Raw genomic sequence first — 14,910 nt, 5'->3', positions numbered from 1 at the left:
GACACTGGATCTTGAAATATTGAATTCCCTAATGATTTCCAAAATGCTCTGTCCCTTGCTTCTAGCTCCAATACCATTCCATGTTCATTCTATTCCTATTGTGCAGCCATAATCACATCAGAAACTTTTTAGTGAGTCACCCGAATACAAATGACATCCTGGCTGATGCACTGACCTTTTATACCTTGTATATGCGATGCTACTGCCTTCTGTATATATTGCTATCCATGCCTTTTGTCACTTCATTGTATACTCATATGGGATCTGTTGGACGTACTATAAGATAATGTGCACCTTACTCTTTGCTCCAATACAAGACACATTTGAAAAGTAGAAGTCAATAACCAAGTAACATGGCAGTCTGTGATGACAGTTGTGCAACAAAGTTACTACAGTTTTCAATGGAAATTGTGTCAATTTTTTGACAATAATAAATTGAATGGGTTGCTATTTACACTCCACAAGTAGCCCTACAAATGGTACATTATGTATTATGTCATTTGCATTGAGAAACTGTCTATTGTCCAAAAATCATAAGCAAGAGGACTATACACAACAATTTCAGCTTGCTTTTACATAATGAGAATAAGTGGAACATTGGCTACAGATGTGAAGAGGAACTGTGTATGCTAGTACAAGAATGATCTAGTCATTGTAGATTGTCATATTACCCAGATGATTGGCCTATATATATTAGATGATGTAATATAAGATGCTCATTACTTACCAGTAGGTAAAACAGATTGCATCTGTTAAGGCACAGTGGAGGAAGCCACTCTACGTTTGGATTCATGAAATTGCTTGAAGCACAGTAGAGCTTTAAATTGTGTATGACTTGTCCAAATAAGGTGTGACATGAGAAGTCTAAAATTCACAGTCAGATACAAATTATGACCTATCACATAAGAATACAGTTCATGATGACAGGAGTGCACTAAACTTGTATCTTACCTGCTTCTTTATGTTTGTAGGGAGTTCTCTTGTAACAGAAAATAGTGTCATGATCTTTCTACATCAGTGGTTCCCAACCAAGGTGTAATTATCCCCTGAGGGGTAAATTTAAGTTTTCTGAGAGGTAAAAACAAAAATGTTCAGTTGTGTTTTGGTCACAAAAATAAAATATTTTTAAAAGATCATTAATGATATCACTATTTCTTAAGACTGTTTTACTTATTATATAAGTTGCCAGTACTTATTTTTTTAAGTATGAGCATTAACATATGAAACTTTGCCATGGAAGTTACAGTTTGTGAATGTGAAAATTAGCTTTCTTTTTTTTTTTTAGAAGGTGTTGTGGGTAGCACTTGCAATGCATTCAGAACTGCTTCATCACTCTATAAAAAAATGGTTGTTAGAAATAAGCAGTACATCTACGTCTATGTCAGTACTCCACAATTGACCATACAGTGTGTAGTGGAGGGTACTTGTGGTACCACTAACTGATCCTCCTTTCCCTGTTCCACTAGCAAATAGTGCATGGGGAGAAAGATGGTCGGTAAGCCTCTGTATTAGCTCTAATTTCTCAAATTTTCACATTGCAGTCATTTCACAAGATGTATTTGGGGGGAAGTAATTTGTTGTCCAACTTCTGTCAAAAGGACTCTCTTGAATTTTCAGTAGTAAACCTCCAATGCAATGTGCAACACTTACGCGCCGACCAAATTAATAATTCTGACATGAAATGATCACAATTTGTTGAATCTTCTCTCTCTCTCTCTCTCTCTCTCTCTCTCTCTCTCTCTCTCTCTCTCTCTCTCTCTCTCTCTCCCACTTTTATCATTCTTACCTGGTAAGGGTCCGAGATTTATGAACAATATCCACCAATCTGTCACACAAGTGCCTTGTAAGCCACTTCTTTCATGAATGAGCTACATTTCCTTAAGATTCTTCCTATAAATCTCAGTGTTGTGTCTGCTTTTCCTACTATTTGTTTTATGTTTTCTTTTCCTATGTATTTGCAGTATGTTACATTTGTTTACACTCATTGTTAACTGCCAGAGCCTGCACCATTCATCAATGCTCTGTAGATCATTCTGCAAATGGATACTGTCTTTGACAGTGCTACTTTCTTGTAGGCAATTGCATAATCTGCAAACAGTGTTAAAAAGCTTCTGATGGTTAATTATCTTTAGATGTGTCAACTTTGTTCTGTTGACAGTGGCATTTTGAGTTCAATCTGCAAGGAAGTATTGAATCTAGTTGCAAATCTGGTCTGATATTCAGTAAGCATGTGATTTTTTTTCACAAAATAGCAGAGCAGAACTGTGTCAAATGCCTTTCTGAAGTGAAGGAACATGGTGCTATTGTCTATGGTGATGTGAGGCTTATAGAGGAACATAACATGCTGAGTCACAAGATCTCTGTTTATGGAATTGATGTTGATTTTTATATAGGAAATTTTCATTTTCCAAAAGTGTCATAATTCTTGAACGGAAAACATGTTCCATAATTCTATAACAGATTGATGTCAACAATACAGGAATATAATTATGTGCACCTGTCCTATGATCATTCTTGAAAATGGAAACAGCCTGTACTTTTTCCAGTGAGTAGGTACTCTTTGTTGCTCCAGTGAACTTCAATAAAGTGCTGCTGGAAGTGGAGCAAGTTCACATAATCTTTGTAGGATCTTAGAAGTATGTTTAGTTCATGATTTAATACAATGCCCTAAATATCATTTATCTTTCATCGCGTAGTTTAGTTAGGCACTAATGTTGATAATGGTGAGGTGAAGGAGGGATGCATGGAAGAGTGCATGGGGTACTGGCTAATGGCTGATTGCGTAAATGTGTTATGGTCACAGAAATGATGCTGTTCTGCATACATCAGTTGATAGAAAGTGTTTGCTAATGCTGCACAGACACAATTTGCAACCTCTGTTTACTAATTACATATTCTTGAAATGGGAGGTTGTTTGAGAAGAAAATCCATCTACTTTTTTTTATTAAGAACACCCAAATTTTACTAGGTGAATACCTTATTATTTACAAACTGTCAGATTTTAGTTACACAATAAATCACAAAAATTTAAAGGTTGTCAGTTGAATTAAATACCTAGAGACTACAGTTATAAACAATTTAAATTGGAATCATTGCATAGAAAATGTTATGGAGAGGATATTATTGGTAGAACTTTCAGAAGATGCAACAAATCAATTAAAGAGACTGCTACACTATACGTGTCTGTCCTCTTCTGGAGTATTGCTGTGTAGAATGGGATCCTTACCAGATAGGAGTGATGGAGGACATCTAGGAAGTTCAAACAAGAGCAGCACATTTTGTACTATTGTGAAATAGTGGAGAGAGTGTCATGAATATGGTACAAGAGTTGGGGTGGTAGTCACTGGGGAGGCTGTTTTTCATTGCTGTGAGATATTTTCACGAAATTTCAAACACTAGTTTTTTCCTCTGAATGAAAAAAAAATGCTTCTAACTATGTTCAGAGAAAAGACCATTGTAATAAAATAAATCAGATATTGCACAGAAATATTTAAATGTTTATTTTTCCCACATGCTATTTGAGAGTCAGATGCCCAAACAATAGTTTTGAAAGCAGTTCTATGAAACCTCTGCCAAGCACACACACCATTTGTGAACTGCAGAGTAGTCATGTAGATAGTAGAGTAGTCATGTAGATAGTAGATGTAGAAACAATGATCCAACCATTATAAGCAACCATTATGACTCTATGTGGGCCATGGTAGAAATAGTTGCTCACAATGATCCTCTTGGTGCAAATACCATAGGACCTGGGTGAGATATCAAAGCTTTATTGCCAAATATTTATTCAGTTGTATACAGACCAGCAATGGCTCTATAGTTACATGGTAAGAATCTGCAGTTTTTCGTTACAGAAAGGTAATATATGAGATTAGGCCACTATCCAGTTATATTGGTCATCTCTCAACATACACAGCTTATTAAAATGTTGTCTGTGATAGAGCTATGTTGCATTGAAAGACAGCCTTTGGAATGGAGGTAGATGGCACTATACTCCAAAGGTCTTGAAGAGTGCAGATAATAGAAATCTGTCTATTGTATTAAATTTATTACAAAGACTCCAAGACCCACCAAGTGGGAAAGCACCGGTAGACAGATACAACAAACAAAACACGCAAGCAAACACACACACAGAACCCCCAGCCCCCGCAACCGACGGCAGCCCCCCCCCCCCCCCCTCCCCAGGAAAGAGGGAAGGAGAGGGAAAGACGAAAGGATGCGGGTTTCAAGGGAGAGGGCAAGGAGTCAACCCAACCCCGGGAGTGGAAAGACTCCCCTCAGGGGGAAAAAAGGACAGGTGTACACTCGCGCACACACACATATCCATCCATGGTGTGTGTGCGGATGGATATGTGTGTGTGTGCGAGTGTACACCTGTCCTTTTTTTCCCCCTGAGGGGAGTCTTTCCGCTCCCGGGGTTGGGGTGACTCCTTGCCCTCTCCCTTGGAACCCGCATCCATTCGTCTTTCCCTCTCCTTCCCTCTTTCCAGGGGGGGCGGCCGTCGGTTGCGGGGGCTGGGGGTTCTGTGTGTGTGTTTTGTTTGTTGTTCCTGTCTACCGGCGCTTTCCCGCTTGGTGGGTCTTGGAGTCTTTGTTTTAATATATTTTTCCCATGTGGAAGTTTCTTTCTATTTTATTTACATCATTATTGTATTAAATTTGTTACAGTTGCTCATAAGCATTATCTTTTAACTTGCAAAAATTGTTAGGAGTCAAACAAAACCTGTAATTCTACACTGTATTTGCAAATTACTCTGTACAAATAAAAAATAGTTTCATACTAAAATTATTGTATCAAAATAACTAGTTTCGGTGCACAGTAGAATTTGCTTAAAATGCATTTTTGGAACTGAAGGGCTTGCAGTACTAACATGTACTGAATAATTTTTAATTATTTATCTTTTCAAAATAACAATGTGTATGATGTTGTATATACCATACCAACCTGACTTGTCATGCAAAATAAGTACCTAAATATGATTTACAGGACCAATAAAGCAATACAAATAAAAATACTGAATGTAATATAATTTGTTGCCCTTTTTTTTTAAAAGTAAAGAGCTATTTATGAAACATGGAAGAAAATACAAATTATACCTATTTCAGATAGGAAAGAACTGCTAAAGATGGCAGTGTCAACTCTATTTTTTATTCAGAAGATCAAATAAAAAAAATGACAGATATATGTAATGCGATGGGGAAAGTCCACTCATTTTATGCTAGACATGCACAGGTATCATGACATCAATATGCATGGTACTGTGTGATATACCTACATGCATGTAAAGTGGACTTGCTCACTTCACCTTCTATATGTATGCTACTTGATTGACTGGACAGTGACAAAGATCTCTCAAAGTGTCATCACAGAACTCTGAAATAAATAACATATTGTGCATATGAACAGGAAAAATAAACATAGCTAACTGAAACATGTCAAACATTTGCTACTAATTAATATTAAGTCTCTAATAGTATAATATTTCATAAAGTTAACTTTGTTCCACATTCTAGGTATCTCTCTTGGCAGGATCCTTAGAGTGCTATTCGTGCAATGTAATATAATGTACAAGAATGAGAGTTAAAACTGTTCTATGAACTTTATTTAATGGATTCTGAAATGTGGTATTTTATGGATTAGTACTGCAGTTATTTTCAATATTCTTCCTTGAAAATTATGAAGAACATGGAATTTACAACTTCTTAGTTGTAAAATAGTTTCTCTATTGTTTTGATTTAGAATTTCTGCCTTACAGGTTGGATACAGGCTGGAGATTACAATGTAATAATGGTGGACTGGAGAGGACCAGCAAGCAATATTTTGTATGCACCGGCTCGTAATGCAGTGCCAGAGGTTGGTCAGATAGTTGCACGTTTCATTGACTTTCTGGTGCAGCAGGGTGCTAATGCTGGTAATATGGAAGTTGCTGGTCACAGTCTGGGAGCACATGTTGCAGGAATAGCTGGAAACAGAGCTGCTGCAACAATTGGAAGAATAATTGGTAAATATTCTAGTGTCCAAAGAGTGTTATGTTAAAGTTTTGACTACTATACCAGAATAAATGGAGGCATATGTTTACTTATAGCTCAAGTCCCTTATACCTACTGATACTCATGGGACACACTTGTGAATCTCATGTTTCTACATTTCTTTAAGTGTCCAGCTGCAGTTGAAAATTTTAAAAGGATTTGATGGAGCCTGAAAAATCTATTTATCACTCCTCATACATAAATATCATACCAGCTTCAGACAATGGAAAATCCAGGGTGGAATGTAACAATATTATGAGAAGGAAAGTTGCTACTCACCATATAGAGAAGATGTTGAGCAGCAGACAGGCACAACAAAAAGACTCTCACAGTTAAAGCTTTCGACCATAAGGCCTTCAACAACAAGGGACACACATACACACGTGCACATGACTGCAGTCTCCACCAGGGGTTTCAGTTGCCTGAGACTGCAGGTGTGTGTGTGTGTGTGTGTTGTTGACGAAGGCCTTATGGCCAAAAGCTTTAATTGTGAGAGTTTTTTTGTTGCGCATACCTGTGACTTGGCACCACCCCTGTATAGTGAGTAGCAGCTTTCCTTCTCATAATATTACCTCATACCAGCTTCATGTATTTTCATAGTTCAACAGGTTTTAATGTACTGTAAACAATTATTAGTCAACATCCTGATTATCAAAATATTTCCACCGTACGTTTGACAGTACCAGTACCTTAAAAAAATTCTGTATTTTGTGTTTGAGAAATGTCTTTCGGAAACTGAAGTGTTATCTGTCAGTATTAATTACCTTGTTACAATTACTGATGGTGAAGTTTGGGTATCTTGTGTTGCTCTATTGACTGATTATGATGCGCCAGAACTGTGATGGATGATTACACTGAGGTGACAAAAGTTGTGTGATAACTCCTAATATTGTGCCAGACCTGCAGGGCAGCAACTCAACATGTTATGGACTCAAAATGTCATTGGAGGTCCCCTGCAGAAAAATTGAGCCTTGCTGCCTCTATAGCCCTCCATAATTGTGAAAGTGTTCTGCTGCAAGATTTTGTGCTCAAACCGACCTCTCAGTTATGTCCCATATATGTTTGATGGGATTCATGTCAAGTGATATGGGTGTCAATTCATTTGCCTGAATTATCCAGAATATTCTTCAAACCAATCATCTCCCTGTGACACGGCGCATTGCCATCTGCAAAAATTGCATTGTTGTTTGGGAAAATGAAGTCACACATAACTATTTCCAGTCAGTGATCAGTTCAGTTGGACCAGAGGACCCAGTCCATTCCATCTAAATGCAGCCCACACTATTATGGAGCCACCACCACCTTGCACACTACCTTGTTGACAACATGGGCCCACAGCTTCATGGGGTCTGCTTCACACTCAAACTCTACTGTCAGCTCATACCAACCAAAATTGGGACTCATCTGACCAGGCCATGGTTTTCCAGTCATCTAGGGTCCATCTGATATGGACACGAGCCCAGGAGAAATGCAGCAGGTGATGTCATGCTGTTAGCATCTGCTGCCAAAGACCAAAATTGCCAAATTTCGCCACACTGTCCTAAGGGATATGTTCATTTTACGTCCCACATTGATTCCTGTGGTTATATCACGCAGTGTTGCTTCGCTTCACAAACAGTACTGCTCTCGGTCATTAAGTGAAGGCTGTGGGCAACTGTGTTGCTCCTGGTGAGAGATAATGCGTGAAGTTTAGTATTTTTGGCACACCCTTGGTATTGTGAATCTTAGAATACTGAATTCCCTAACGACTTCCAGAATGGAATGTCCCATGTGTCTAGTTCCAGTTTCTGGGGCAAGTGTTGTTAGATCTGCATAAATTTCAGTGTCAGTTGTGGCTTCAAGAGAAATACCAAGAGTTTTTCACTGTAAGTTCTGACTTCATAGAAATCTACCAAGGAGAAACACCAATAGTTCAAGTTCAATTCTTATAGTAACAGACTACCACATGAAACATGACAATAAAGGCCCTTACACAGTTCCCAACTGTGTTTTGTTGATACACTGCTGGCCATTAAAATTATAGCACTGTAAAAACAGCACAAAACAAACATAAAACTGAACAATGGAAAATCCAGGATGGAATAATGACAACTTTGTGTAAAGGATAGGCAGCTACTCACCATATAGCGGAGATGCTTAGTCACAGATAGCCACAACAAAAAGACTGTCTAATTCTGATGAAGGCCCTTTTTGGCCAAAAGTTTATCCTTTTGACAGTTTTTTTTGTTGTGTCTATGGCTAGAGGACAAATGTAAGGACGTAGAGGCTTAAATAGATATTGCCTACAGGAAAATTAAAGAGACCTTTAGAGAAAAGAGAGCCACTTGTATGAATATTAAGAGCTCAGATGGAAACCCAGTTCTACGCAAAGAAGGGAAAGCAGAAAGGTGGAAGGAGTATATAGAGGGTCTATACAAGGGCGATGTACTTCAGGACAATATTATGGAAGTGGAAGAGGATGTAGATGAAGATGAAATGGGAGATACGATACTGCGTGAAGAGTTTGACAGAGCACTGGAAGGCCTGAGTCAAAACAAGGCCCCTGGAGTAGACAACACTCCATTAGAACTACTGACGACCTTGGGAGAGCCAGTCCTGACAAAACTCTACCATCTGGTGAGCAAGATGTGTGAGACAGGCGAAATACCCCCAGACTTCAAGAAGAATATAATAATTCCAATCCCAAAGAAAGCAGGTGTTGACAGATGTGAAAATTACCAAACTATTTGTTTAATAAGTCACAGTTGCAAAATACTAATGCAAATTCTTTACAGACAAATGGAAAAATTGGTAGAAGCCGACCTCGGGGAAGGTCAGTTTGGATTCCGTTGAAATGTTGGAATATGTGTAGCAATGCTGACCTTACGACTTATCTTAGAAGAAAGGTTAAGGAAAGGCAAACCCACGTTTCTAGCATTTGTAGACTTAGAGAAAGCTTTTGACAATGTTGACTGGAATACTCAGTTTCAAATTCTGAAGGTGGCAGGGGTAAAATACAGGGAGCGAAAGGCTATTTACAATTTGTACAGAAACCAGATGGCAGTTATAAGAGTTGAGGGACATGAAAGGGAAGCAGTGGTTGGGAAGGGAGTAAGACAGGGTTGTAGCCTCTCCCCAATGTTATTCAAACTGTATATTGAGCAATCAGTAAAGGAAACAAAAGAAAAATTCAGAGTAGGTATTAAAATCCATCAAATCAAGAAGAAATAAAAACTTTGAGGTTAGCCGATGACATTGTAATTCTGTCAGAGACAGCAAAGGACTTGAAAGAGCAGTTTCACATAATGGACAGTATCTTGAAAGGAGGATATAAGATGAACATCAACAAAAGCTAAACGAGGATAATGGAATGTAGTCGAATTAAATCGGGTGATTCTGAGGGAATTAGATTAGGAAATGAGACACTTAAAGTAGTAAAGGAGTTTTGCTATTTGGGGAGCAAAATAACTGATGATGGTCAGAGTAGAGAGGATATAAATGTAGACTGGCAATGGCAAGGAAAGCGTTTCTGAAGAAGAGAAATTTTTTAACATCAAGTATAGATTTAAGTGTCAGTAAGTCATTTCCGAAAGTATTTGTATGGAGTGTAACCATGTATGGAAGTGAAACATGGAGTATAAACAGTTTGGACAAGAAGAGAATAGAAGGTTTCGAAATGTGGTGCTACAGAAGAATGCTGAAGATTAGATGGGTAGATCACATAACTAGTGAGGAGGTATTGAATAGAATTGGGGAGAAGAGGAGTTTGTGGCACAGCTTGACATGAAGAAGGGACAAGTTCTGAGGCATCAAGGGATCACCTATTTAGTATTGGAGGGCAGCATGGAGGGTAAAAATCGTAGAGGGATACCAAGAGATGAATACACTAAGCAGCTTCAGAAGATGTAGGTTGCAGTAAGTACTGGGAGATGAAGAAGCTTGCACAGGATAGAGTAGCATGGAGAGCTGCATCAAATCAGTCTCATGACTGAAGACCACAACAACAACAACAGTCTGTAACTCAACATCTTGGCTATATGGTGAGTAGATATAAAATTGGCGTGCTTGGATATGCAAATTAAAGCATTCGCACAAAGTAGGTAGGAATAAAGCCATCTACATGCTGCATATAAGGAAACATTTTGCGGGAGATGTCTTACTCAAAAAATACATTTGAAATGCCTTAAAAAAAGAAAAGAAATAGAAAATTGTGCTATGCTCCATGTAAGAATGAGAAACATCTACTAGCATGTGCTGGAACCTTTATGTGAATGTGGAATCACTGGGTTCAGGAAAGCCATAGTCAGCAAGACAAGTATTTACAGAGACAGTGCAGTGACATCTGGAGCACCACTGAGTGTCAGCATGACAACTGTTGTTGCAGCTTTCATTGCTGTGGCAGCAGAGAGAGGCACACTCAGTGGTGCACCCAGTGGCAACACTGGGCACGAGAGCAGCATCACATCATCATTTCAAACATGTTGCAGTTCTGCATACAGCACCACAATGGACATTTCCATGTGTGGAGGATACAAGGAGAATGGACATTATCATATTGCATTTGTGATAATCATAAGGCCCCAGTACCTGCCACTGTGGTAAGGGGTGCTATGGGCACACTACATGGCCATATCTGGTTCTCATAGCCAGTAATTTGGACCGCAGACATTACACTTCTGATATGTTAGGACTGGTGGCTGTGCCCTATATTCCACATCTCTGTGAAATTATCTTGCAATACCATGTGCTCACCATGATATCCTGACCTACTACAATACGGTGGATATTCCACTGTTGCCATGGCTGCCACAGTATCTAGATCTCTCTCCCACAGAAAACATTTGGTCAATGGTTGCCAAGAGATTGGCAAGCCACTTCTAACACTGATAAACTCTGTCATGATGCCCATGACAGAGATCACATACAAGTTGTGATAAAAAAGTAATGGGAATTTTTTAATTTCGTGGGCTTTATACTTTTGATTTTCAAAATTTTTATCTTTATGGCACACACTCTCCCCATGTATGTTTGCATTTTCAGCTATTTTGAATATTTAGTTCATTGTTGACAGTTGAAAAGTTTATATGCGTATTTGGGTGACCAGTGAATTTTTACTTTTGAAAAAGATACAGCAAAGAATCTGCATTGAATTTGTTTGAAAAATGGAATAAAGCACAGTACTGCACTCAAAATGTTGACTGTGGGTTTTTGACAAATCTCCTTTGAGTAAACAAGAGTTTATGAGTGATAAAATTTCCTATAGGGTTGAGAGTATATTGAAGATGATGACTGCCCTTGATGCCCTAGTGCATCAATTTCTGATGACAATTTGCAAGAAATAAAGAAAATGGTTCTGAAAAATCATTGAATCGCCATCAGTGAGGTAACTGATGATGTTGGCATATCCTTTGGCTCATGCCAATCAATTTTTTTGGGATGTTTTGGAATGAAACATGTAGCAGCAATCTTTGTTCAAAAATTGTTGGATTTTGGCCAAAAACAATCTCACACATATGTGTCAACAATGATCCAGAACTTCTAAGGAGGGTTATAACAAGTAACAAAACATGGGTATATGGGTATGAAATTGCAGTCAGGGCTCAATTTTCCCAGTGGAAGCTGCCTGAAGAGCCAAAACCGAACAAAATTCGACAAGTTTGATCATGCGTGAAGGTACTTCTCACTGCGCAATGGGATAGCACATTGTAAGTTTGCACCTTGTGGTCATATTGTCAATAAGTTATTGACCAATTGCTTGAAGCAGTCTGAAGACAATGACCAAAATCGTGGCAAAACCATTCGTGGAAATTGCATCATGATAATGCTTCCGCTCACACCTCAAAGCTTGTTCATAATATTTCGGCAAGAAACAAAACCATATGTTGACTTAGCCACTGTATTTGCCAGACATTGCCCCCTCTGACATCTTTCTATCCAAAAGATGAAGAGATCCCTGAAAGGATGTCATTTTGGCAGTATTGATGAAATCAAAACTGAACTGCTGATGGATCTGATCACCATAAATCCATAATGATTACTGCTTTCTAGAAGGGCTTCCAAGGCTGGAAAAGGTAGTGGGACAAGTGCATTATATCTGAGGGGGATTATGTGGAAAGGGACAAAGTTAATGTTGATGAGTAAATAAAGATTCTTTAAGAAAAACAAACTTTTTGACCATGCCTTGTACCAATATCTTTCACCCAGATTCAACTTGATGCAAGGCCTAGTCAATATTGAGCCGTTGTTGGTGACAGAGTTGGTAGCTTTTTGTATTAAATTCCTCATCTTGTATACTTCCAACAAACTCTTCAAACTGCACTATCGGTGCACACTAAGTAACATTTTGGTATTTTCTTTCCTTCCTGGTGTTGAAATTTTGATGGACAGCTGTACACTTACAACAATAAATTAATGGGCTGCAGCTCATTTGTGATTAATTTAATAACAATAGCAAATGCTAACCAAGTGGAACAAAATGTGGACCAATGCAGGAAGAGGAGGTGCTGACTGCACAATATGACATGAATATTCCATGTATTTTGTCCCTCATAAGTGGGCTTTATAACCACATCGAGTTGGTCACATATGTAAAAATCCCTGGATCACATTGAATAACTGCAGCTGTTGAGCCTAACAGATGCAGAAGAACAAAATACTTCTTGTTATATATTTCTGTAGCATGGAACTTATACAGCTGTTGGTTAGTGTTGTCATTAAAACAGCATGTGTGTGCCACCCACAAAAGCCCTGCAACTGTATAATGTGAATTTAGAAATGACATTAAATACAGAAGAAGTAATTTTGTATTGTAGTGGTTTGCTGAAAGAACAATGTGCATTCTTCATTGGTATCAAAATATATGCACTTCTTTGTGTGTTATCATATTACATAGGCTATGAAATTAACAAAAGAAAATAATCATTCCATTTTTGTCATTTGTCTTTCGTCAGCTATGGATCCTGCAGCACCACTGTTTGGAGGCACAGCAGCAGCAGACCGTGTTGATTCATCAGATGCAGCATTTGTTGAGGTCATCCACACCTCAACCCTGGGGTGGGCTGATCCACTTGGCCACGCAGACTTTTTTCCAAATGGTGGTACATTTCAGGAAGGCTGTTCTGCTATTGATTTGGGTGAGGCACTTTCAGTATTTCCCCAAATGTTTTATTAAATTGTGAATACGGTTTCTCTAGCTAATATGAGGGTGTCCTGAAAAGTAATACCTCCAAGTTTTTTATGTCAAGACTCTTAAAGCTTTTTCAATAAAACATTCTACATTTGTATTCTTTATGTGTGCATGTTTATATCTCAACATAGTCATCCTGGCAATGAACACATTTCTCACAACAATCGAAGGAGAGGGTGCCACATTTGTAGACGAACTCCTGTGCAGTTAGAAACTCAATTATGGCATGCTGTTTCTCATGCACCGTCAAAGTTACATTACACACTGCCATGTTATAAGCTACAATTCAGAGCCCTCTAGTGGCAGAGTGCTGTAAATATGTGGAGGTGAAGAATAAAGAAGGAGAATGTTAATAATGTTTGTTTTATTTTAAAAGTTTTGAAGAGTTTTGGAGGCATTACTTTTCATCACACCCTTGTAGAATTAAAAAAAAATGCATGTTACTATTTTGAAACCAGTGGTGCCTGCAAGTAGGGTACCAGATGCATTCTGTCAGTAACATCAGCATAAACTAACATGTACTAGGACTGCAACAGTAAGGAGGATATAGGTCTGGAATGAAATTTGTGCATATAGATCAGGCATGTTATAGCAAATAAATAATTCTGCATAGCAGTATGATTCATGAATCAATGAAAAGGCAACCATAAGAAGATATTCAATGTAACCAGTATTATGAACAACATCAATGAAATATCACTTCACGAAGTAGCAACAGACTGCAGTGCAGATACAGACATGAGCCACCATACGATTTCGTTGATCATTCCTCCTCTTCAGTAAAACCAGTCTATGGGGGCAACACAGTAAAAATAATCTGTTTAGTTGATTATAGTTTTACATACCAGCTGGAATATTCATTCATTCTTTAGAGTGAAACCAGTGTCTGGAAGCAACCAAATGAAAACAAAGTCTGTTGCAATTTTGCATACTGACTGAATTTTTCATTATTTCTTTTCAAGTGAAACCAATATGCAGTTTTTCTCAGTTGAACCATGTGTTTGTTCTTTCAACTGAAACCATTCTTGATTGTTTCAGTTGACTCAGCTATAAATTCATTCTTCTGAATGAAACCAGTCTCTAGAGCTCTCAGTAATTGAAATAAAGTAGTGGTATATGACCACATACACATACTCCAGATGGTAACCTTATCCATGGGGGAATGTGAAGTTATTTCAGAGGGTATGCCAAGTTAAAATAAGCGTTATGCATATTCTCTTAATTATATACTGAGTATTCTTCTTTTCATCATTTAAAACTTATATTGCTTTGGTATATTGCTTTGGTTTAAGTTGTTCCAGATTCAATTAACATGTTAATTAGTTATTTCTCATTGAGTGTATGAAGTCAGGTGTAAAAACTCCCTTAGCAGGATGTAAAAAAGAAAGGAACACTGCCAAGTGACACTTTGCATTTCATTTTATTGAAAAGCTGTGATGATGTCCATTAATTAAAAATCGTTTTTATATAGCCCGTAAACACTTATTCAGCCATTTATTTGCCTAGTAGGTAAATATATTGCGCAGAAAATTACATCACTTCTTATGTAGGTAAGCACACAAATTAGTGCTTCATGGACTGAGGAAGTACTGCCCATGTTCACAAACTGATACTTCAGTTTTACAGTTATGTCTACCTCTAGTCATCACTGTAAACAGTGTGGAATAACATTTGCACCCCTCTGTACTGCTGGAAGTGACCACTGAAGTTGCCCA

The 14,910-nt window shown here is 38.1% G+C and overlaps 1 protein-coding gene across 1 annotated transcript in view; it reads left to right on the top strand.

The window, feature by feature from the left end:
• The window catches only part of LOC126277980 (pancreatic triacylglycerol lipase-like), a 42,897-nt gene that overhangs the window by 24,048 nt on the left and 3,939 nt on the right, over positions 1-14,910 (top strand). Inside the window, exons 4-5 of the mRNA XM_049977642.1 lie at positions 5,757-6,002; positions 12,960-13,142. Coding sequence (XP_049833599.1) covers positions 5,757-6,002; positions 12,960-13,142 — 429 coding nt within the window. The remainder of the gene's footprint in view (positions 1-5,756; positions 6,003-12,959; positions 13,143-14,910) is intronic.

The sequence above is a fragment of the Schistocerca gregaria genome, chromosome 6, assembly GCF_023897955.1.
Source record: "Schistocerca gregaria isolate iqSchGreg1 chromosome 6, iqSchGreg1.2, whole genome shotgun sequence".
Classification (NCBI taxonomy): domain Eukaryota; kingdom Metazoa; phylum Arthropoda; class Insecta; order Orthoptera; family Acrididae; genus Schistocerca; species Schistocerca gregaria.
The sequence above is the reverse complement of the archived record's forward strand: the minus strand, read 5'-3'. Positions and strand labels throughout refer to the sequence as shown.